Consider the following 26,480-nt stretch of genomic DNA (forward strand, 5'->3'; position numbering starts at 1 on the left):
CGCATGAACAGAAACAAAGCATAAAGCTGACCTTGTGTAAAACAATGTATGTGGTCCAATGCTGTGTCCCCCTCCAACTGTCACTGGTGATGCTCGCATTAGAGATGCTCATATTAGAGATGCAAATGTATTGATTTGTCTAGTGTCTTGATGTTGCTCAAAGTATATATGTGTCGGAAGCAGGACGTTTCTGTGATAATACAAACATTCAGTCATTGACCTGGGTTGTTTCTTATTTTTAAAATAATGGACCAGTATTAATGCTTTGAAACGAATTACTTCTAAACATTTCACCTATTTTCATGGTCTGTTATTTGTCGTCCTGATATCCCAATCAGATACGTATCATGGCTTGTGGTTTAAATACGTGCTGTGGTTTAGATACGTGTCGTGGCATGCGGTTTTGATACGTGCCATTGCATGTGGTTTAGATACGTGTCATGGCATGTGTTTTTGATACATCTCATGGCATGTAGTTTAGATACGCGTCATGGCATGTGGTTTAGATGCGTGTCATGGCATGTGGTTTGGATACGTGTTATGGGATGTCGTTTAGATACGTATCATGGCACGTGGTTTAGATTCGTGTCATGGCATGTGGATTTGATACGTGTCATGGCATGTGGTTTTGATACGTGTTATGGGATGTGGTTTAGATACGGGTCATGTCATGTGGTTTAGATACGTGTCACGGCATGTGGATTTTATACGTGTAATGGCATGTGGTTTTGATACGTGTCATTGCATGTAGTTTGGTACGTGTCATGGCATGTAGTTTTGGTACGTGTCATGGTATGTGGTTTAGATACGTGTCATGGCATGTGGTTTAGATACGCGTCATGGCATGTGGTTTTGATACGTGTCAGGGGATGTAGTTTAGATACGTGTCATGGTATGTGTTATAGATACGTGTTATGGCCTGTGTTATAGATACTTGATATGGCATGTAGTTTAGATACGTGTCATGGCCTGTGCTATAGATACGTGTTATGGCATGTGGTTTAGATACGTGTCATGGCATGTGGTTTAGTTACGTGTCATGGCCTGTGTTATAGATACGTGCCATGGCATGTGGTTTAGATACGTGTCATGGCCTGTGTTATAGATACGTGTTATGGCATGTGCTTTAGATACGTGTCATGGCATGTAATTTAGATACGTGTCATGGGATGTAGTTTAGATACTTGTCATGGCATGTGGGTTTGAGACGTGTCATGGCATGTGGTTTAGATACGTGTCATTTCATGTGGTTTAGATACGTGTCATGGCATGTTTTTTAGATACGTGTCATGGCATGTGGTTTAGATACGTGTTATGGGATGTGGTTTAGATACGTGCCATGGCATGTGGTTTAGATACGTTTCGTGGCATGTGGTTTTGATACGTATATACCAGTCTTAAAGATTGGCCCTTTGGTCCACTTATCTAAACTCCCTTTCTCACCTGTCCTCCCGAGCATTCTGCATGGACTTCTATTCCAGATGAGAAACATTTCAATATTCATATTTTTTCCAACTTGTTCTTGAAACAAATATATTCATAGAAAGGGTATCGCATCTTTTCTTTAAAGCAGAATATATTTAATTACATTATTATTTAATTTATTCTAAATAAATATTGCCAGTATACACATTTATGTTACATCTATTGAGCACATGGTCTTCAACAGTATACTTCAACAATAAACTTCCCTGTAAAATTTATAATGATTTTCTGTTAACTTAAACTAGATTGTATTACATATTAATAGGGCGGTCGGGTAGCCTAGTGGTTAAAGCGTTGGCTAGTCACGCCGAAGACCCGGGTTCGATTCCCTACGTGGGCACAATGTGTGAAGCCCATTTCTGGTGTTCCAGATATTGCGGGGATATTGCTAAAAGCGGCGTAAAACCATACTCACTCACTCACTCACATATTAATGATGGAGGGAGCTCTTCTGTTTCCAGCTTACCTCCCATCATCTGACGCGAATGAAATTCATCTTCATTCAACTGCCTCATGTTTTGAGTAGAAGCCCAGTGGCCGGACACACACGCACCACGCCCTGCTACATGTTCATGAATGTGTTGCGGCTGTATTCCTATTAGAATTTCTCTAACACAGGAAGCTGACAATGATTGGTTTGTATGTTTGTTGTTTAACGCCGCACTCAGCAATATTCCAGCTATATGACGGCGGTCTTTAAATAATCGAGTCTGGACCAGACAATCCAGTGATTATTATCATGAGCATCGATCCACGCAATTGGGATCGATGACATGCATCAACCATGTCAGCGAGCCTGACCACCCGATCCCGTTAGTCGCCTTCAACGACAAGCATAGTCGCCTTTTACGGCAAGTATGGGTTGCTGAAGACCTATTCTACCCCGGAATCTTCACGGGCCTGCTGACAATGAAAGTATATCATATTACTACTTAAACTTTTCAAGTTAGTGACGATAGGCCACCTAATGAAAACTACTAACTGATTAGTAAGGCCTACAAACATGCTCGTGTCTGAGTGGACAGTTAAATTCACCTTAAACTTTACACACTATTTCTGTCAATGGACATATCGAAATTATCTTGTCTAATCAAACACAGCGGTCCCCTCTACACCTTCAGAATCAAAATGAAATGACATATACTAGAGTAACCCAAAATTGTGATTTGTGAAATGACTAAACACAGTGATAGCTACGTGCATGTTTTTGAAGAGAATCGCTGGCTGTAGGTTTTCACCTTGCTCAGTACCGGTGGTGGTTGAAGATCCATCCATCAACCACTCACATTTTGCCCTCGTTGAAGCCAGTTGTTCCCGAATCACGCATTCACGCAACCTGTCTGCCAACAGACATAAATAAGATTTCAATATCATGTTTTTAAACAGTTCATGTATGAGTGAGTGAGTTTGCAATATTCCAGCAATATCACGGCTGGGGACACCAGAAATGGGCTTCACACCTCGTACCCATGTGGGGAATAGAACCCGGGTCTTCGGCGTGACGAGCGAACGCTTTAACCACAAGGCTCCCCCACCGACTCAGTTCATGATTGAAGATATTGTTTCTTCGCTCCAGTTATATAGTTCATGAATGCATGTATTCAATCGTATGGTCGTGGTTTATAGTTATGAATACACGACTAGTAAGTGAATGTTGATTGACGAAGTTTTTCAGGCGACATGTAGGAATTCAGGTGGTTGACATCAGGAACAACTATCCAAGTCATCAACATAATATCCGGGTCACAGCTAAAATCCTCATTTGAGTCTATAACAACAATGGCGTACATTATATTAATAAAAGTATGCCATTTATATCGCGCCGTATTTTCACATCCTCCATGGGCATGTCCAAAGCGCTACAGTACTATAACCCCGGTCAATCGATCAGTATGCACTCAGTACCTTTCTCAATTCGCTGGGGGGTTTATAACCCAAGTCACATTACCATCTCATCCTACCGTGTAACTACTGGACCTTATTGTCAAAATAATCACCACATGGGAATTCCAACAGTTTGATTGGTGGTTGTTATACCCAATCAATCAATCACCTATCTCCCTCACTATAAGACACCGGATTAGAATTGGTTTCCTTGCTTGTCGTAAAAAGCGACTAACGGGATAGGGTGGTCAGGTTCGCCGGCGTGGCTGTTTCATGTAAATCGATGCTCATGACGTCAATCACAGGATTGTCCAGTTCATACTCGATGATTTACAGGCCGCTGTCATATAGCTCGAATATTACTGAGTGCGGCGTTAAACAAAAAAGGCACCTAAAGACACACCAGTCGCTCGCAACGCATCGCATCGTCGCTTGGTGACACATCAGCCGCCCAGCTCACCTCACCACACTTCACAACACCTTACTTAGCTTCACTACACATCAATCAGTCAAACAGATTAACTCCAATCATAACAAAGGAGAAAGCATATTGGATGATATATTATTCAAAGGTAGAAGAGTAAAAGATGTATTGAAGACGTATTTAATGTAAACGTTTGCTTTTGGAGTGGCCTTCTCTCATGAAAGTAGTAAATATCCTAATAACTGTACCCCCTGATTGTCCTACTGAAACAAACCACCTCCTGAAATTATACAGAATGCATTACGATCTTCCTCAAAAGCAGGGGAGGTCAGGTAGCCTAGTGGTTAAAGCGCTCGCTCGTCACGCTGAAGACCCGGGTTCGATTTTCGACATAGGTACTATATGTGAAGCTCATTTCAGGTGTCCCCCGCCGTGATATTGCTGGAATATTGCTTAAAGAGGCGTAAAACCAAACTCACTCACACACCCACTCTCAACAGCAACTTGACAAGGCATATCAATATATTGTTACATATTGATGTGGATTGAGCAGGGATTTGGAAACATAACATTTGAATCTTTGGGGCTCCACAACAAAGGGATGTACAAAATACCTCATGTACATACATACTCTACGTTTAAGCAGCAGTTTGTGTGTGAAGATCATCTGCCTTTAGTTATGTAAAGACATTCTTTTAATCCCTTGTTCCGACCAGGTTGCTGTGACCAAATGTTTGATAACTACGGTAAATGACACGGACAACTATTATAATATATGTACATTTTGTACTAGAAAACTGCTGAAGATAAATTCCACTTAATGATTGTATGTCATATGAGTTAACAAAAATAAATACTTCCTGAACATCAACCCTTACGTCGTAAACGTAAACAAACATCTCCTGTTGATTGTAAAGTTCTTGAAATATTGCTATTTTATGTTTACCATGCTGTCAAAAAGAAAATATACTGAAACCTTGGTCATATCAGTCCATATCCAACAAAAACACATTTTGCACCAACCAAGCAATCGTTTAGGAGAAAAACATTATATTTTTAGATATTATCAATGAGTATTCGATAGACGGACCAATTTCAGTTCTTGATAAATGTTAGTAAATTGGATTCGAAGCTTGGAAGTATTTCGGTCTTTTCACTCACTATGAATACTGGTATTTTTAGTATCTTGTTTGTCAATCCTAAATTACCATAACGTTACAGTAGCTGAAAACAAATTGATCAACTAGCTCACTATCGAATGACATTTTCAGCCACCATTGAAGATGCGTGTGTAATGTTTTGTTGTCTGGCAGATTAGAATTCGACTGACGTTTAAATATCGACAATCAAATTTATTAAATAACAACAATTCTAACATGACAATCAAGAATGCTTGATTCTGATTTGTCAAAAAATATTAACCACGTACCTACATCCATTCCATACTTCGTCGCCGCGAATAGCAGAATGTGTAGAATATTCGACTAAAAACCGTCGGGAATCGATTAAGGGAAGCAGGAATTACAGTTCGTAGACTATTACGTCATAACCGTCAACTTTGCCGAAATCCACATGTATTGTCCCCGCAACAATGGGGAAGTGTTGATTTCTGTGATGAGCAACAAATAAAACAGGTCAGTGAAACTGCATCATCTGTGTGATATTTAGATGTATGCATACATATTTTGAGTGACTAAAAACTATCCACAAGACTGTATGACAAGAGGTCAATGACGTCAACTTTACGATAGTCATTAAAACAAATAATTGTCCAGATGCCGACCAGACAAGGCTAGACTTGCTTTTGGATATATATCTAGATTGGTTTTGATTTCATAAATAAAATTAATTTCACAGTTATGATGCAGGATTAAACAGGTATCATCACCGTTGGGAAATGATCCATAAAGTCACGCCCACGATATAGTGTCTGAATCATACAATGGACCTTAATGGATTTCAGTGACTCTTGTTTGATCAAGGTTACAACACCCAAGGCCCGAGCAAAGCTGTCCCAATGTTTTTTGGTAGATATGTGGAGGACATTTCAAACCTTGACGTATCAGTGACAGAAATGTTGTCAGATGCAATTCCATATTTTGACGTGTTCCCGTGTTTGATCAGGCGTTCATGTTTCTGTTGTCAGGAGCCAGGTCATGTTGGTGCATATAGGAGCTCCTGTTGTCAGGAGCCAGGTCATGTTGTTGCATATAGGAGCTCCTATTGTCAGAAGCAAGGTCATGTTGTTGCATACAGGAGCTCCTATTGTCAGAGGCCAGGTCATGTTGTTGGATACAGGAGCTCCTATTGTTAGAAGCCAGGTCATGTTGTTGTATACAGGAGCTCCTATTGTCAGAAGCCAGGTCATGTTGTTGCATACAGGAGCTCCTATTGTCAGAGGCCAGGTCATGTTGTTGGATACAGGTGCTCCTATTGTCAGAGGCCAGGTCATGTTGTTGGATACAGGTGCTCCTATTGTCAGAGGCCAGGTCATGTTGTTGGATACAGGAGCTCCTATTGTCAGAAGCCAGGTCATGTTGTTGCATATAGGAGCTCCTGTTGTCAGAAGCCAGGTCATGTTGTTGCATACAGGTGCTCCTATTGTCAGAGGCCAGGTCATGTTGTTGCATACAGGAGCTCCTGTTGTCAGGGGCCAGGTCATGTTGTTGGATACAGGAGCTCCTATTGTCAGAAGCCAGGTCATGTTGTTGCAATCAGGAGCTCCTATTGTCAGAGGCCAGGTCATGTTATTGGATACAGGAGCTCCTGTTGTCAGAAGCCAGGTCATGTTGTTGCATATAGGAGCTCCTGTTGTCGGAAGCCAGGTCATGTTATTGCATACAGGAGCTCCTATTGTCAGAGGCCAGGTCATGTTGTTGGATACAGGAGCTCCTGTTGTCAGAAGCCAGGTAATGTTGTTGGATAGAGGAGGTCCTGCTGTCAGGAGCCAGGTCATGTTGTTGGATACAGGAGATCCTGTTGTCAGAAGCCAGGTCATGTTGTTGGATACAGGAGCTCCTGTTGTCAGGAGCCAGGTCATGTTGTTGGATACAGGAGATCCTGTTGTCAGAAGCCAGGTCATGTTGTTGGATACAGGAGCTCCTGTTATCAGAAGCCAGGTCATGTTGTTGGATACAGGAGCTCCTGTTGTCAGGGGCCAGGTCATGTTGTTTGATACAGGAGATCCTGTTGTCAGAAGCCAGGTCATGTTGTTGGATACAGGAGCTCCTGTTGTCAGGAGCCAGGTTATGTTGTTGGATACAGGAGCTCCTGTTGTCAGGAGCCATGTCATGTTGTTGCATACAGGAGCTCCTGTTGTCAGGAGCCAGGTCATGTTGTTGGATACATGAGATCCTGTTGTCAGAAGCCAGGTCATGTTGTTGGATACAGGAGCTCCTGTTGTCAGGAGCCAGGTCATGTTGTTGGATACAGGAGCTCCTGTTGTCAGGAGCCAGGTCATGTTGTTGGATACAGGAGCTCCTGTTGTCAGAAGCCAGGTCCTGTTGTTGCAGACAGGAGCTCCTGTTGTGAGAGACCAGGTCATGTTCTTGCAAACAGGAGCTCCTGTTGTCAGAAGTAATGTAAGATTGTTGGATACAAGATCTCCAATGGTATCCGCTGATTCGGGTTCGATTCTCGACATGGGTACTACATGTTAACCCCATTTCAGGTGTCCCCCGCAGTGATATGGCTGGAATATTGCTAAAAGGGCCATCCGTGCCACCCGTGCCGCCCAAAAACCAAGAAACATAATCGAGGCGAACCGGAATCGAACCCACAATCATAGGTTTCTGACGTGCCCAAGGGACGCAACTCTGCACAGCGAATTGCGGCGCCTTAGACGACTGGGCCACCCGTGCCCCCTGTAATATCGTCGTAGATTCCTGCACATACGAGGTTCCTGCGGGCACCCTGTGGTGGTGAGTTGGAATTCTAGAATCGCCCTGTTCATGATTCATGGTTCGTCAGCGCCAGACGCAGTGGCCTGCGCGTGGGGATCACATAAGTGGTGATCGACTTGCATCACGTTCAGCTGACGCACCGTGCTCTTGCTGAACTACGGTAAAAACCAGCCTTACACCAACTCACTAATCGTTAAATGCAATCGTATACGCAGCATTGTGTCCCAAATCAAACTACACAAAAGATTTTTTCATGTAGCGTAAGACCTAACAGAAGTTTTGAACACAATCATAAAGCAATACTTTCGTAAATATCTGTTCGAGTTTTACACCCCGCGCCTCAGGTAGTAAACACAAAATATAGTTAGGTTAAACTAAATTAAACTAAGTCCTCCGGGAAAACAAAATGTTTCTTCAACAAATACCGTTCATTACGGCATTATATATTCTACTTCATGTGTATTCATAAGGGAGTTTGCACACGGCTACAGCACAATCTGAGAAGGCTGCAGTTAGCGGACAGACGTGGCGGGCCAGCAGAATTGATCTGCTTTCGCAAGAATGGGAACAGCGGCAAGAGTATGGACCATTCTTATGATGTTCGTGAAGTCTGCTTTTCCAGGTGAATTTCCATTCTTTAATCCAGTGAAAATGAATCTATGGCATTGGTATAGCTTTTGGAATTTTCTTAATGGATAGTTCATACTAATTTGTATTTTATTAAACTGCACAAATTTGTTCACTTATATATTCTGGTATTCTTTATTAGGAACCCGTATCATTGATGAGAAACATGTTTCGTTGTTTCAATCTTCGTTTGTCGTCCCTGTCACTAACGGTGTGTTCCAATGTTAAACCGGGCCTAGTGGTTCAAGCTTTCGCTCGTCACTCCAGAGGACCTGGTCGGATCCCTACATGTGTACAATGTGTGAGACCCATGAATGTTGTCCCCCGCCATCGTTTGCTGGAATGGTGCTAAAAGTGGCGTAAAACCATACTCACTCACTCCACAATCTAACCGTATGAACTCCTGCACGTTTAGGTTATAACTCATTGGAGCATATAATTATTATCAAATGGGACAAAAAAATCATGAAATACAAACAGTGAATCTATGTCTAACGTGAGTTTTAGCAAATTGGGAAGATACGTGTGGTTTGACCGACAGTAAGACAAGCTTCTATTAATATAAAGCACTAGCTAGACCATGTAATTGATCATATTATTTCTATATTGTTGAATAAACTCTGAAACTGATTAAGCAGAAAGAAATTTCACTGTGGCGGTAGCCAAGATAAAATAGTGGAAGAGATCAACACAACATGTACCTTACTCGAGGCATTATAATCGGAAATCTAATATGGCTGACTGCGGACATATTGGAAACTAGATTCGTCATACGTATAACATCTTCTCCTCAAACACTACTGGACTAATGAAGCTGACACGTCACAAGCTATGACGACAGATTTGCTGAAGTGGTGAGAGACTCTGCCACAACAGCCATATTAAAAACCCTAGCCATTACTCTGACTTTGTTGCTCAAAATGTTGTTGGTAGTGGAATTCACCACATATGTTCCGCTTGCTTTGTTCAACAGTTTTTTTTATTAACATGATTTGGCTCTGCTTTGGGCCATGCTCTTAAATGTTTCAAAAAACATTTGTGTGAGTAGCAGTCGCTGCCGGTATGGCAGGACATGCTTACCCTATTCGCGAACACCTGGTGTCCTCACTGATTTACAGCGGTCCATTCATATAATTTTCAAGCTTTTGTGCCTTTAACGTCAAAGGGAATTTGTTCTTGCGGATAATCTAGACTGAATATATTCTCTTGCATTATTTGTATTTGTTCTGTAGACGTCATCTACTCAGAAACCTCAGTGGATCTTATGTTTCACAGGCTAGCTCCCACAAATGACAAGAATGCCACTGAATGATGGTTTCTATATCCAGTATGGCGTCCACGTTCGCCATATTGAAAAACACATGTACAGTAAAGTACGGTTATAACGAACTCAAAGGGATTACTAATTTAAGTTCGTTATAACCGTAGTTCGTTATAAGCATATATACAGCATAACTACAGCAAATAGTCGGGACCAAAAAAGTAAGTTCGTTATATCCGTCAGTTCGTTATAAGCGTGTTCGCTATAACCGTAGTTTACTGTAGTTATTTTTGTTCCACATAAGTGAAGTCTGGTATGTATGTAGTAGTGGTGGAACTCAGTTATCCTCTATATATTAAACAGAACATGTTTTTTTATTAGTTGGTTTACATATTTTATTTAAACCCTGACGTCGTTGGTCGATAAAAAGGCGAACGAAAGCACTAATTGTCTTGCATTAAATTTTGAATAACGTTTGTGCCTTTTCATGAAAATACGGTAAGTGGGTATTTGCAAAAAAGTCTGATAGAACAGTGACGTTCCCGATGTGCCTCTTTCCACATCCGTAAAAAAATAATTAAAAAAAAACCTTTTAAGGACATATATTTCCCCAAGTCATTAGCTTTTTAGTGTTGTCTTTAAACGTCCTCATATATATATGAAGGGACATAAATGAATACAGTAATAATAATGAGTGAGTGAGTGAACATATGTCTTACACTTCAATTATTCTGAGAACGACATACAGTGAACTACGGTTATAACGAACTCAAAGGGACCACTAATTTTAGTTCGTTATAACCGTCGTTCGTTATAAGCATATCTACAGCATAACTACAGCAGACAGTCGGGACAAAAAAGTAAGTTCGTTCTATCCGTCAGTTCGTTATAAGCGTTTTCGTTATAAACGTAGTTTACTGTATCAGTGATGGTGTTCTTAACAGCAACTCTCCGTACTGACATGTATAATTGTTAAGTTCATAACCAGAGAGAGAGAGAAAGAGAGAGAGAGAGAGAGAGGGAGGGAGAGTTGAATTCACCCACTAAATAAAACATCAAGGAGAATAGTTTTGCATTGTACAATTATGTTAAACACAGGTCATGACTAACACGCAGTTCTTCCAGTATTCAGTGTTATAAGTACCAGTATTCACCTCGGGCAGTGATGTGTCTCCGTCAAAGGAATTAATTAGATTGCACACAAAGCAGATCTCGAAGAAACCCTACACAAATGCTGTACACTTTCAATTGAGAGTTGTATTGTCTTGACGTAACATTGAACGTCAACACAGCATGTCATCGTGCTCACATAGGGACTGCTGACCATTGATTGTTTGAGCTGTGTTAAATGGGAAAAGAGCCAACACTCGGTTATAATCTATACATTGTAGTAATTATGTGATCGTGTTCTGACACCGTAGATCACTTGGTAGACCCCTGACGTACTTGCTAAGTATTATTGATTATTATACTGTGCCCTTTGCCTAAGCGCTTATAAAACTTTTAAAGTCCTTGTTTGGTGTTAAACCAAATGCACTCTGGCAGCAATGGTGTCATGGTTTAGTAAACATGTTCTTTTCTTTAAATCGCCTTAAGCTGCTTCAAAGGCTACGTGTGACGTGTTAGCTTTATAACGAAACATATCTGTGTTTTTGAAACCGAAATCGATTATCCAATAAAGTGTTTTGGGACTCCTCCGAGGAAATAGGTAATTGAGTGCCTCTCAATTACTTCCTCTACGTCTTTATGCCATGTGATGTCAACCAGAACGTCTACCAATTATATGCAAAGATCTAAGTATGAAACAAGAGACAGTTCAATTGGGCCATATGATGTCAACCAGAACGTCTACCAATTGTATGCAAAGATCTAAGTATGAAACAAGAGACAGTTCAATTGGGTCATATGATGTCAACCAGAACGTCTACGAATTGTATGCAAAGATCTAAGTATGAAACAAGAGACAGTTCAATTGGGCCATATGATGTCAACCAGAACGTCTACCAATTGTATGCAAAGATCTAAGTATGAAACAAGAGACAGTTCAATTGGGTCATATGATGTCAACCAGAACGTCTACGAATTGTATGCAAAGATCTAAGTATGAAACAGAAGAGACAGTTCAAATGAGTAAATCAGTGGAAGGAAATTGGCTATTTGATGGTTATTTAACGATACCAGATCATTAAGCTAAACTTCTTTGACAAATTACCTTTGACTTTGCCAGTCGGAGAAGAAATTCCTATCCTTATGTATTAAGAAACAGATTCCACAATAAAGTGGAGTAACTCGTAATATTTACCGCTTGTTTTAATCTTTGCTTATCATAACATCAACTATACATGTATTTGGAAATTTTAATCAACATCACAGTGAGTGAGTGAGTGAGTGAGTGAGTGAGAGCAATATTCCAGCAATATCACCGAGGGGAACACCAGAAATGTTCTTCACACATTATACCCATGTGGGGATTCGAACCAGGGTCTTCGGCTTGACGAGAGAACACTTTAACCACTAGGCTACCCGACTGCCCCCTAAATACCATAATAGCAAATGGTGGATAGCATATTCAATGCAACTAGTTCGACACGAACAATTATTTTTGTCTGTATCGCTGACTTTGTGTGCTGGCGATTAGGTGCCTCACTCTGGCGGCGTGGGTTCAAATCCCGGATGGGACTCAACCCCAAAAAGTAGGAGAATTTGTACTTTTCTTAGAAAGTGTTATCCCAAATATAACATTTGTCACATTTGACCACTGGCATTGTGTGTTCATAGCTTTCGGCAGTGGGAGCCGTGGGAAGTAACACTTGTCAGAGGGGTACACAAAGTGCGTGATCTAGACTACCAGTTGTCGGACTTTCATTTTTGTGGAAGCCTCGGTGGCTGAGTGGGTTAGATCGCTGACTTTGTGTGCTGCCTCACTATGGCGGTGCTGGTTCGAATACGGGACTCAACCCCAAAAAGTACGAAAATCTGTACTTTACTAAGAAAGTGATAACCCAAATATAGCATTTGTTACACTTTGACCACTTTCTAAATGACATTGTGTTTTTAAACGTCTTGGCCAAATTACCTTGTTTTTGACTTTGCCAATCCGAGCAGAAATTCCTATTCATATGCATAAAGAAACATATGTGCAAGAAGGAGAGTACAATTAGTGATCATGGGGATTCCTACTTCTTGCCTACTTCTTACCCCCAAACTTTCCATAAATGTTATCAATGAGGAAGTCGAGCATTTCAAATATTTTGTACATTGTTTTCTCTGTAAACTGCAGATGGCATTTGCTTTCATTTTTGACAAATTTACCTGAACCTCCGATAGATATGTAACAATATGTATGGTAACCACGATTTGTAACAAAAATTGTGCTTTTAATATCTAACAGCTTGTGAACAAGAGTCTTTGAAATTCATTGAAGTCCAATGTACCATACATATGCAAAGTATTTGAGAATCCCTATCAGATAGTAATGATGCAAGGTGTTCACGGTTCGCACCTGTCACAGACACATGCTAAGGCAATTCAACCTACGGGGTACAGATAGCGATATCGGTATCACCGATACCCCATTAGAGACGAATACTTTACAAATGTAAGCCGTGTACTTTTATATTCAATTTTTTTTTTTTTTTTTAATTTGTGGGAAGCCAGTGCTATAGACATTTGGGGATTTATCGTCACTGTATAAATTTTCATCTACGCTAAAATGGAACATTTCAAGGTCGTTGTCAGATGTTGCTGCGGTATAATTGGAGTAAGAAGATCTTTCCTTTCCTCGATAAACCTTTCTAATAATAACAATGTGATCACGACAAACATCATTTTACCATCTGGTTGAATGATGTCATGTATATTTCATGAGTGTAATCTTAAGTAGTAACTGATCAGTGTATGGAGAACTGTGAAACGAGCGAGCACTATAGTCCTATCTCCATTAAGTACCTTTGTCGGGCATGTTTACCTGTGATATGTGCAGTAAATATTGATACACACAAGACACTCATGTCAGGTGTCATTGCTGTCCCAGAATATCCCTCCCCAAAAGAAGACAGAAAGTCAGGTGGTTTAGATTGGAAATTCACATATGATCTCTTTTGGTTTCTGAAAACATGCGCTCAATTATATTTTGCTCGTTCAACTCCTTTATAACTCACGATTCACGAAACCCATGGGGGTAAAGGATTACCCAAATCACCATTGTTCAATATGATTATTTTGAAACAGGTGCTGTTGTGACCATCCATTTTTCATAGAAGACTAGACTAATGCAGATTAATGCAGAATGCCACGTTTTATAGAGAAAGTGTCACATCGTTTTTCTTTGAACTATTCTACACGAAGTCCACGTTGACTTGTAATGGTGAAACATAGAAAAGGATGGATTTTATGAATCTTTAATGACGATAAGACACTTAGGGGGTCCAACGACTTGGAGCGTGCAATTGAAGTACAAATCCCTTCAGTATCCCGTACTCTCTTGGTATTTGCGCCATTGCCAACGTGTAAATAGTACCGGGGAACCGCGGGGACTTATCCACTGGGCGTAGGTTAGTTCTTTGTGCCAGAGAGTCCATTATTTAAGAGGATATACAACCAGTAGGTCTTCATAAATTATGACAACAACCAGGGGAACAACAAAGGACATTGATTTCCAATGACATATAACTCGTAAAGCTATAAACACCTTCTAACAGACTGACCCAATGTCAGCCAATCAAACAAGGAGACGTCATTGCACACTTTCATCATCATCAGTTGTGGTACAGTGTTCTCCACAACCCCCTTGATGAATAATAATAATTCATATGTAATGCGAACACTCGTCTTGTCGAAAATTCACATTCATAAACTAACATCGGCTTTTGTTTTTTAATATTTTTTCCTATTTGATACTAGTTATAATGGAGTCGGTATAACATGTTATTAAATATTTGACATTTCTAGTTCGAGTTCGAGATACATAAATTCAATGGAGTTGCATATACATGTAACTAAATGTTCGTTGAAACGATGTCGAATATGTATGCAACCCAATAATGATTTTGACACATTCAGCTATACATATGGCTCAAACATAGATTACAACTTAAAGCATTTCTAACTTAAAAAATCACTGAGAATGTTATAGAAATTTAATGAGTGCTATCGACCCAGCACAACAATAATGCATGCCAGATGCGATGCTGTCACAGTTGCTGTTATATTTGTATGTCTACGTTTTCTTAAGAAGTATATATGCAGCATATCTGTACGTACATCAATCAATCTTTATTTGCTTTTTTAAGAAGCCAAATAGGCACAATGTGTACAATCCAATACAATCAAGGCTGATGACTGTGGTGTTTATTCTGCTCAATATTGCATGGTTACTATTATACATAGACAAGTGGGTCTGTTGGTTAGCCCAGTGGTAAGGCGGTCGCTCGCTCCAAGATATTGCAGGAATATTACTAAAAGCAGCGTAAAATACTCACTCGCTAACATAGAGATCCTGTATATAAAGTTTCGGTGTGAATAGTCTGTACATTACCCATGTCGAGGTTTAGAAAGAACTATTGTTCGATATATTAACGACAAACATTTGATTAGAATATGGACATGATGCTCATAGTTGATACATCTTATGTTTTGCATCCAATCATTCCTGCATGGCTACTTTCTTCCATTAATAGTTTAAGACAAGTTTTATTGTTGTTTTTTAGGCAAACATCAGGTACAATATTTCAATATGTATGTGTCTAAATTGTTTGATAGGCATTACTTAGAAGTTGACGGATGAGAAGGTGACAACGGTCTAAGGATCTATACCGAAACGTCGCTTTTTACAGTATTAAAGAAGTAAAAAATAGTGTGAAGATGCAATATTTGATTATCAAAAAATGCAAAAGAAACACTTGGAGAATTGGAAATAAATGCACATTTAAAGAGGTTCAGCGAAAGACCACTATGATAAAATGAAGAGAGGCTAGTGTCACCTTCAAGTACATGAAATGGAAGTGCCCATAGCTATGTTGCAGTTGTGGTTTAAACCCGTCTTTAAACATAACCAAACAACCCTTGTTTGATACATATTCACATCTGTGGTTGTTTTACATCTGATACTGTCATTACAATTGCAATATAAGCGACAAAACTCTTTCCATAATCATACGATTCATGTTTTCGTGTTTCCTCATGCGAACTAGGCTTGAAGTACATGGAATGGAAGTGCCCATAGTTATGTTGCAGTTGTGGTTCAAACACGCCTTTAAACATAGATTACAAAAGTGTGTTATTCCTGTAGCCAGTGCCTGCAACCGCCACATTCCCGTCCTCCCTCGACACAGGGACGCAACCATCGCCAAACGGGTTGCCCAATTCGGTCACTTCTTACGACTAACAGTGGGATGCTTGGGACACGTTCTACCCCAGGTCCTCACGAAGGACTTCCCAGGGACCGAGTGTGTTCCCAGGAAGGCGAGAGCAAGTCTGTAGACACCTCACTTACTTACTTACTTTGGAGATTTAACGTGCGCTTTCCGACTGATGCGTATTTCGCACACGGGCCCGGCCAGGCCATTTAATGTGTTTCCGAAAGGGGCGAAAGTGGTCTGTGCAACCCAAGAGGGGGGTTTAGGGGTTGCTTATATAGAATTTGGGAATTTTGAGATTTGGAATAGATGCCGATGGGGTTTGGGAGGAGAACTAAGGGAGCTGGGTATGGTGGATGTTTGTTTGTTTATGTGATTTTGATTTGGTAGGCTGTTGTGTTTTTAGATGCGTTTTATTAGTTCCGTTTTTATTAAGAATACGCCTAAGGCCTTGAAGTTTTCTAGTTTATTTTGTGGGTTAAGTATTGCTTCTAGAGTGAGAGCCTTGTTTAGATTGAGGGTGGTTTGTAATGCGGTTCGATGTGTTAGGTAGTGTGTGCAGTGGATGAGTGCGTGTTCTGGGGTTTCTTGTTGTTTGCAGTGTGGGCAGTTACCTGTAGTGTGTTTTTTTATTAACTAGCTGGTGGATGACATATATTTTATTAGCTTATTAGCCCAGTTAATTAACAATAAGTGGTGTTGACAATGTTATTTTAGAAAATACTTTAATAGTTGGATTATGTTTTGTTTTCATTGATACTTAGATACCACAAAATACGTCATAGCTTACATGGCATTTAGATTAAACAGTGTTTCAACAGAGACACCTATTGAATGTTTTGGTTTATGTGACGATGTATTTATGGTTTAACATTTAGAAATGATATTATATTTCAATTCTCGTACTATGTGTTATTGAATGCATAACGAATAATTACCAGTGTCTGACAATTATTTTAGTTTTAAACCTCAAATATTAATACAAAACTCATGTTCACATTTAATGTCTATGATAGTATATTGGCAGATTCTGAACCATTTTCGGCAAACATGTGTGCAATGAGGTATTGGCATATTTATTTATGAAAACAGTTATTCATAGACAAATGACAAATCAACATGAAGGATTTTACTTTGTGTCTCAGCCTACCGGCAAATCTCGTTATGTTGCACAAGCTGTGGATGATGGAATAGGAGTGAGTGAGTGAGTGAGTTGGGTTTAACGCCGCTTTTGACAGTATTCCAGTTATATCGCGGCGTGTCGGCTTAATGTGGGAGGAAAGCCCGAAGTGGTGCAGGTCTCAGACGTTTATCACTTCGGTGAAACCCACGAGCACGGGTATGGTGCTGACAAACCTAGAAACATAATCGGGGCGAACCGGGATTCGAACCCACAATCATAGGTTTTTGGCGTGCCCAAGGGACGCAACTCTGCACAGCGAATCGCGGCGCCTTAGACGACTGGGCCACCCGTGCCCCCCGATGGAATAGGAGGCTGCACTCTTGTAAACCCTGATGCATCTTTACTCAGTCACAGGTGTATATGTATCATGTACGCAAAGGGGATCGATGTCTAAACCCGTTGGGTATTAATACAGACAGTATTACCCTTCCATTTCCGACAGAGTTGTACTTCATTGAAGCATGTTTTTGTCCATTTAGCTCAGCTCAACACAGCATCATATAACAACTATGCAGATCCATACGGTCTCAACATCATCGGCCACTGGTCAGCAAAGGTTGAACTGAAGGGATGTAAGAACATTCAGTTTGGGCTGTGGGGGCCGACCAAGTCAACATCCAATGGCTACAACATCGATCTGAATAAAGACACTGGTGGACAGTATTTCTCGGCAGTCAGGAAAAAATGCAGCGGTTGTCCGACGACACCAAAGGTTGAGGTGAACCAGGGAGGTTCCTTCTTCACGTGCGACTCGACCTTTCACCCCTACTGGGTCGCCTGGGACCAGTGCACCATCAGGATGGGCAAGGGGACAGTCATCGGTGGCCAGCAGGTGATTAGCTGGATGGACCCTGATATCATTGAGATCAAGTACATGACTGTCGGGGCGGCGGACGGATCAAATGTTGTCTCCATGCGCTTTGGTGAGTAGTGTCAAGACATAGTCATTGTTAGTTTCATCCCGATCTTCTTGTCCTGATTTGACCGCCTCCGTGGTCTAGTGGAAGAGCGTCCGCCCGGAGAGTGGAAGGTCCGGGGTTCGATCCCCGGCCGCGTCATACCAAAAGACGTTAAAAGATGGGACTTGTTGTTACCCTGTCTGGCGCTCGGCATTAAGGGGCTAAAACAAGGACTGGTCGGCTCGGAGTCAGTATACTGTGTCTGAGTGGGGTATTCATGTTAAACTGCGGCATGCTATCTCAGTGAGCTAGAACTATAAATCGGCATCAGTCCGGACTAGTACAAGCAGCCACACAAACACATACACATACATGCACGTCGTTATATAAGTGCAATAATCTTGGACGCGACGTTAAACCCCATTTCACCTCACCTCTTGTCCTGATTTAACTTTCGTCTGTCAACTCTGCTTCAAACCCGAGCTTCTCACTTGTTGAACAAAACCATTTGTTCGCATGAAATGCTAATGGTTAAGGCCCTCGCACACACAAACATCTACGACATTAACCTCCTTGGAATGAATCCACGTTAACTGATATACAAATAATCTCACCCGAGTGTCTTTTGATATCAAATACATCAACGAGTGTTGATATATTTGATATCAAAAGACACGAGGATGGGATTTTTTTTATCATCCGAAATCATTCGTCCAACCTTTTCAGTTTGTAGACAGTAATAAGCAGTGTCTTAAGTGTAAAAAGTGCTGCAAACAGCTGCAGTAGCAGAGCCATTAGTGATGTCATTTGATTGTGACGTCATGTAACAATGACGTCACAATGGTCTGCAAAGCATTGTGATGCAATTTCATTGCAGCTATATCTACCCAAAGCGATATCTCCTGTGGGAGCCAGTTTTTGATGATTTTATAATTAGTCGCATTCCTCGGAACGTGAGTCAGAACTGTCCGATAGGTTAACAATGGCTGGGTTAACGTGACTGACGTCAACCCATCCCGCCGACGGTACTTCTGTTCAGTACGTATTATACTGCCGAACGTTCGGTGTTATCCATGACAATGATGATTATGTAACGAAATCTTCCAAAATGGATAACTCACCAGTGGAGTTGTGTCGATAAGTCAGCCTAGGTCATCCTATAGCTAGGATTTTCTCGGATTGAGGCAAGGTCAATGAAGTGAGGCAAGGTTAATGTATACAATGTACATAGGCGGGTCCTCAGGATCGAACCCCAGGCTTCGCCTCTCCGGGCGGACGTTCTACCACTAGACCACGGAGGCGGCTGAGAGGATTTTGATAGTTTGGGCCCCTCAGTTTTAAAAATGCTGGTATAGGTGTTTCATTTACTCTGTTTCATTTTCTCCACGAAGTGCACCTTTGTCTTAGACGCTATGTAATCGACATTGGGAGTTGTAAGGTATTCTTCCACTGTTGCTCTTAAACCGCTTGGGGTAAAGGTTTTAATTTCGGATTCACGGATGTTGTGGTTACTCTATCACTATCACCCTTGTGATGTCCAGCCGTGGAAGAAGTCCATAACCAAACCCTTCATGGGATAGTGTTTCATTCAGTTCTCTGTAGCCATCACCCTCCGATTTCTTGGTCGTACAACTATTGATATGGCAAACGAGTGTCTTGCAGGTTTTCCTGTTGTTTGACAATGTAGTTGCTTACATTGCGTACAATTGTACAAACGTCAGCTTTAAAACCATATTGTGACCGAGTTGGATGCCTCCGTCACATTAAATCTTATTTGTGTATTTTATTTTTATTTTATTTTATTTTATTTTATTTTATTTTATTTTATTTTATTTTATTTTATTTTATTTTATTTTATTTTATTTTATTTTATTTTATTTTATTTTATTTTATTTTTTATTTTTTTTATTTTTATTTTTATTTTTTTCGTAATGTCAAACAAATACTACTACCGTCCGAGGAATATATCCCCAATATATGACCCCAATAATATATTGCAGGACATATATCCGATAAAAACATGACCCCAATAATATATCACAAGGCTGAAATGTAAAGAGTTGTATGATAAGAACATGAGCTGTGTCATTGTGCCTATTGCTAGTTTGTTTTTTGTTTATGCGAGGCTAGTGTATATATCACAATGTTCAGGTGCTCTTCGGAGTTGTTAATATCTCGCGTGGGCCTCTCTTGTTAAGTGTGTTTTTTTTCTCTAGCCTGCACGTCATACTGATCTTTTCGCAGTTAGAGCTACTTATGTTGTATCGTATTGTGTGAACGTATACTTAGTGACCTCATCTCTTGCAAAAAAGGGGCGAAAACTGTTTCCATGACTAGCTTCTTAAGAGTAGACGTGGCTGTTGATGTAATCTACATCTGTTATGCCAGACCTGCGTGTAAATCTACATGTACGTACCATCACTTGAGGAAATGTACTTCTATGGTTTAACATATGAATTCCTTTGCAAACAACCTTCGATGTCACATTGAAATGAACAGATAATTGTTATCCTTCCAGACCCTACAACTGATGATCTGACTGTCAACACTGTTCAGACATGCGGTAAGGATTACAAACACTTCATTTACCATGATATTAACCATGTCATTTACCATGCTATTTACCATGCCATTTACCACGCCATTTACCATGCTATTTACCATGCCATTTACCACGCCATTTACCATCCCATTTACCATCCCATTTACCACGCCATTTACCATGCCATTTACCATGCTATTTACTATGCTATTTACCATGCCATTTACCATGCCATTTACCATGCCATTTACCATGCCATTTACCATGCCATTTACCATGCCATTTGCCATGCCATTTACCACGCCATTTACCATGCTATTTACCATCCCATTTACCACGCCATTTACCACGCCATTTACCATGCCATTTGCCATGCCATTTACCACGCCATTTACCATGCCATTTGCCACGCCATTTACCATGCCACTTGCCATGCCATTTACCACGCCATTTACCATGTCATTTACCATGTCAGTTACCACGCCATTCACCACGCCATTTACCACGTCATTTACTATGCCATTTACCATGCTATTTACCATGCCATTTACCACACCGTTTGCAATGTCATTTACCACGCCATCTCCCAAGCCTTTTACCATGGCATATCCCAAGCCATTCACTATTCCATTTACCAATGGGAATCTGAGTAAACGTTTTAATTTAGAACCTATTATTACAACGGTAGAGTTGTATTATTAAATATTCCAATGTCTGAACTTCAGTAAAACATAGGTATAACACATGTTATCTCATTTTAAACTGTATGCTCATACATATTAATATATATGTTAAAATGTTTCGTATTTGTGTAACACATTATTGTTATGCTCAAGAAACTTCGTAAAAGTGTATAGAAATTGGAAACAAGAGGAAATAAATGGTTGTTCGACTTTCACCTGGACGTGTGTATCCATATCCTGATGGTTTTGGTCAGTCGCCCAATGATCTTCAGTGTAAAGATATGGTTACATTAACTGACTAAGATCCGATGGCAGTTGGTTCAGATCCCAGATGTTGGTTTCTCAGGGCCTTATTTGTGCTCGGGATATCACCAAAATAGTAAACGTTTCTGAGATGTGCCAATTTCCCTTCCTCCCTAGGGGGCACGGATGGCCCAGTCGTCTAAGGCGCCGCGATTCGCTGTGCAGAGTTGCGTCCCTTGGGCACGCCAGAAACCTATGATTATGGGTTCGAATCCCGGTTCGCCCCGATTATGTTTCTAGGTTTGTCAGCACCATACCCGTGCTCATGGGTTTCACTGAAGTGGTAAACGTCTAAGACCTGCATCACTTGGGGCTTTCCTCCCACATTAAGCTGACACGCCGCGATATAACTGGAATAATGTTAAAAGCGGCGTTAAACCCAACTCACTCACTCACTCACTCACCCTTCCTCCCTACAATAAACCAACACGCTGTCATGTAACTTAATACTCTTCAAAGGAGTGTTATACCTGACTCTCCGACCACGATGTTTCAGCGGAACCCACTTGTGCTGCCCAGAGTCGACCGGCGGTGTCCTCAGGGTTCCAGCCCTTCGTGTTCCATATGTCCGGCGTAGGGAAGATGATCAACAACGCTGACCACGTCATCTTCCAGGAAACAGGGATGACCACCAAGGAGTGCAACTACAAATGTCTCTGCACCACTGCTTGCATCGGGTTCAGCATCTCCACAACGGGCACCTGCAAACTGACCGACAAGTGTGTTCCATCACTTGGGGATGAAGCAGGTTCCAATGTCTACGCCGTTACATCCTTTGGTAGTCTGTGATCAGTCTTATTCGACAGGCTGAACCATTAATGCACATCACAAAATACCAATTTGATGAGATAAGTTTGCAAATCATTGTTGCTGAAACTGAATTTTTGATGAGGTTGTTGACTCGCCGGCAAGATATGATACATATGTCCTTGTTTCTCAAAGGTGGAGGGGGGCACGGGTGGCCCATTCGTCTAAGGCGCCGCGATTCGCTGTGCAGAGTTTCGTCACTTGGGCTGCTAGAAACCTATGATTGTGGGTTCGAATCCCGGTTCGCCCCAATTATGTTTCTAGGTTTGTCAGCACCATACCCGTGCTCGTGGGTTTCACTGAAGTGGTAAACATCTGAAACCTGCATCCCTTAATTCGGGCTTTCCTCCCCCATCAAGCTGACACGCCGCGATATAACTGGAATACTGTTAAAAGCGACGTTAAACCCAACTCACTCACTCACTCACTCAAAGGTGGATTCAGCTACTTCTCCAATGCCCCTTTTATTTCTGGCCATCATCACAAACATATATATATGTATTTATTTAAACTATATAAACTGATTTCAGGATCGAGAACAAAGCAGATATACAATAACTGATGTTGATATAACTAACAACGACAAAACCCTTTCCATAACCATAAGAAATCTCTATTGTGCAATTGCGACTATATAATGAGCATGTGTTTATAAATAAAATATTTCTGATACCAGGTGTTTGCTAAAAGGTGAGTGTATCTTGTTCTACCGTTGGCACCCGTCACAAACGCATGAAAAGGCAAGTCAAGCCAAGTTCGCATGAGGAACACGAAAACATGAATCGTATGATTAGGGAAAAAGTTTTGTCGCCTATATTGCAATTGTAATGACAGTATCAGGGCGTAAAACAACCAGAGATGTAAATATGTATCAAACAAGGGTTGTTTGGTTGTGTTTAAAGACGTGTTTAAACCACAACTGCAACATAGCTATGGGCACTTCCATTTCATGTACTTGAAGGTGACACTAGCCGCTCTTCATTTTATCATAGTGGTCTTTCGACTGAACCTCTTTAAATGTGCATTTATTTCCAATTCTCCAAGTGTTTCTTTTGGATATTTTGATAATCAAATATTGCATCTTCATACTATTAAAGTAGTTTCACGCAATGCACACCTACCCTTATCTATTAAACAGCGATCCCACTCTTTTGTCTCGACAAGTGATTGTGCCCATCTCGTGGTATTTCGTTACCTGTGATATGTAGTTGAGTAGACCTTATTACACACACTTGTTTCTGGCAGCTGCTTCGTAGCGAAATATGTATGATCACGTTGCTAAGCAACACGCAGATAGATTTCTGTGGTCGCCATCTTTGCATTTTTTATTTGTTCATAATATAATTACACAATGTCGTTGTCTTCGCATAAAGCTGACACATTACGTGTCACATAAGTCTCAGCTTACGCCTTTTATGGTGTAATTCCGTCATTCTGCGCCTTAGAGGGTACGGGGGGCCCAGTCGCCTAAGGCACCGCGATTCGCGGTGCAGAGTTGCGTCCCTTAGGCAGGCCTTAGGTTTGTCAGCACCATACCCGTGCTCGTGGGTTTCACCGAAGTGGTAAACATCTGAGTCCTGCATCACTTCGGGCTTTCCTTCCACATGAAGCTGACACGCCGCGATATAACTAAAAAATAACTCACTCACTCACTCACTCACTCACTCACTCACTCACTCACTCTCTCTCTCTCTCTCTCACGTCTGTACCTGATGGCATGGCGTGCTGCTGACCAGGATGTGGTCTGATATCTACCCTGGGGGTAGTTGCTCTAGGATCCTACACTCGAACAAAAGAATAAAGTTAACTAAAATATCCTTGGTTGGTTAATACAACTTGGCAATTACATCACGAAGTTTTATGTTCTTCAGATTGTTATTGGTTGTGGACTCTAAACAGGGTTACTTTAACGCACATGTTTAAACCACCATCAATTGACATCGCACTCATATAACATGTATTTATTTACAGTAAAATACGTTTATAACGAACACGCTTATGACGAACTGACGGATGTTAAGAACTCAATTATTGGTCCCGGTCATTTTTGCTATATATATGTTGTATATATGCTTATAACGAACTACGGTTATAACGAACTAACTATAGTTATCCATTGGAGTTCGTTATAACCGTAGTTTACTGTACTATTTAACAGGTAATGTTCTTTTGCAATAGCTGACGTATTTTTTGGCCTTACGCCTGATGTCGTCCCTGATTTTCGGTAGCCCATTTGTGATATTCACGCTGTTTGCCTTGTGTGTCCACTAGAGTCTCTTTCGGAGATTGGTTGTTTTCTGCCGTTGACGTTTTATATTTTTCGTAAAGTCCATTCCCATCGAACTTGACCCCCACTGTGTGGTGAAATGCGGTTTAAAGTTGCTTTCAAGACTATTTTATTCATATAGCCACGCGCATGCACGTGTGTATGTGCTTTAAGGAGTGCGGACTGATGCCCATTTTGTTGTGCTGTCCCACTGTTACTGGTAGCTGTTGTTGTTGTTGTTGTTGTTGTTGTTGTTGTTGTTTTGTTAACGTTGCACTCAGCAATACTCCAGGTATACGACGACGGTCTGTAAATAATCGAGTCTGAACCAGACAACCAGACATCATGAGCGTCGATCCACGCAATTGGGATACGGTGACATGTATAAACCAAGTCAGCGAGCCTGACCACCCGATCCCGTTAGTCTTATGAGAAGCATAATCGTCTTTTAAAGCAAACACGGATCTTCACGGGCGGCTGGCCCACTGAGATACTATGCCGCAGTAAAACGTGGATATCCCATTCGGACACATTTTACTGACTCCGAGCCGAGCAGTCCTTGTTTTCGACCCTTAATACCGAGCACCAGGCAAGGTAACAACAACTACCATCTTTTGACGACTTTGACGAGGCCAGGGGATCAATGACCGATATTCTCCTCCACTTCCGCTTTGTGAACACCATTATGTAATGAATTCTTGTAACATACACATTTCTATCTAAAATTGTTTCCTCACTGTTTAACATTGTGACGTCAAGAAAACGATGTATGTTTTAGAAGATAAATCTTTTTCAATGATATGCTTCGTTTGTGTCATTATGATTGATATTAACGAAAGACATTGTTGTAGTAGTCACATAAACAAATTTGTTATTCGCAAGACCGTTTCTTTTTTGACGAGTCAGCTGTTTGATGTTATGTAAAACCTTGTTCCTTTCTCATTGTATGCTGCTTCGGTTTTCACTATTGCATATTTCAATAGCCCCTACACAGCTATAAATATATATATATATATAACTCAGGCATTTATCCATGACATAAGCTTATGACATATATGTCATACCCCAATGACATAAGTATGCAAATTATATATGCAAATTAGATAACCGGAAGTGGGACTTTTTTCGCCAGTGCACGCGGAGAGTGAGTGAGTATGGTTTTACGCCGCTTTTAGCAATAGTCCAGCAATATCACGGCGGGGGACACCAGAAATGGGCTTCACACGTTGTACCCATGTCGGGAATCGAACCCGGGTCTTCGGTGTGACGAGCGAACGCTTTAACCACAAGGCTACCCGACCGCCCCCGGTGCACGTGAGTAATGTGTTTACAAACAACATGGATACCTTTGATGTTGGAGACAATGTTTTAATAGATCAAGGGGGAAGTGCTACAGTGCTATCAGTGTTGACAAAAGAATATCACAGGTTACGGGTTGATGATATCGAATTTGAATTTGACTGTCATGAAAATTCCCTATGACCCACGTCATCGAAACATAATCACCGACACGGCGAAGCAGACGACATACACAAAGCCTAAAGTTGGCCAAGTAGATTTGTGTCTGTCGAGGACGACATGATCGATAGTGTGATCCAAGCCAATCAAATCAAAAACAAAACCAAGAAAACTTTGAACGATTTGAAAACTGTTTGATAACATTTTAAAAGTCCAAAATGAAATACGCCAAAGGCATGAAATACCCTGAAAGGACCTAGACACACTTCTATGCAAGTTTATCATTAGTGTTCGAAAAACAAATGGGGAAAATTATGAACCAAACAGTCTCATGGGTTTACAGAGCAGCATCGACTACAACGAAGGGGGTATGGCTTTTCACTAACGTCATCTTTAGAAT

The 26,480-nt window shown here is 40.9% G+C and overlaps 1 protein-coding gene across 1 annotated transcript; it reads left to right on the plus strand.

Moving 5' to 3' along the window:
* The first annotated feature begins 8,198 nt into the window (after positions 1–8,198).
* On the plus strand, positions 8,199–22,605 carry LOC124143294. Its single transcript, XM_046512209.2, has 4 exons — positions 8,199–8,317; positions 17,602–18,045; positions 20,540–20,584; positions 22,046–22,605. Exons 1-4 carry the CDS (start codon positions 8,257–8,259, stop codon positions 22,336–22,338), a joined length of 843 nt encoding a protein of 280 aa, XP_046368165.1. The 5' UTR covers positions 8,199–8,256; the 3' UTR covers positions 22,339–22,605.
* The last annotated feature ends 3,875 nt before the right edge of the window (positions 22,606–26,480 follow it).

This window comes from Haliotis rufescens, unplaced genomic scaffold, assembly GCF_023055435.1.
Source record: "Haliotis rufescens isolate VD_foot unplaced genomic scaffold, xgHalRufe1.0.p SCAF_30, whole genome shotgun sequence".
NCBI classification, from domain to species: Eukaryota; Metazoa; Mollusca; class Gastropoda; order Lepetellida; family Haliotidae; genus Haliotis; species Haliotis rufescens.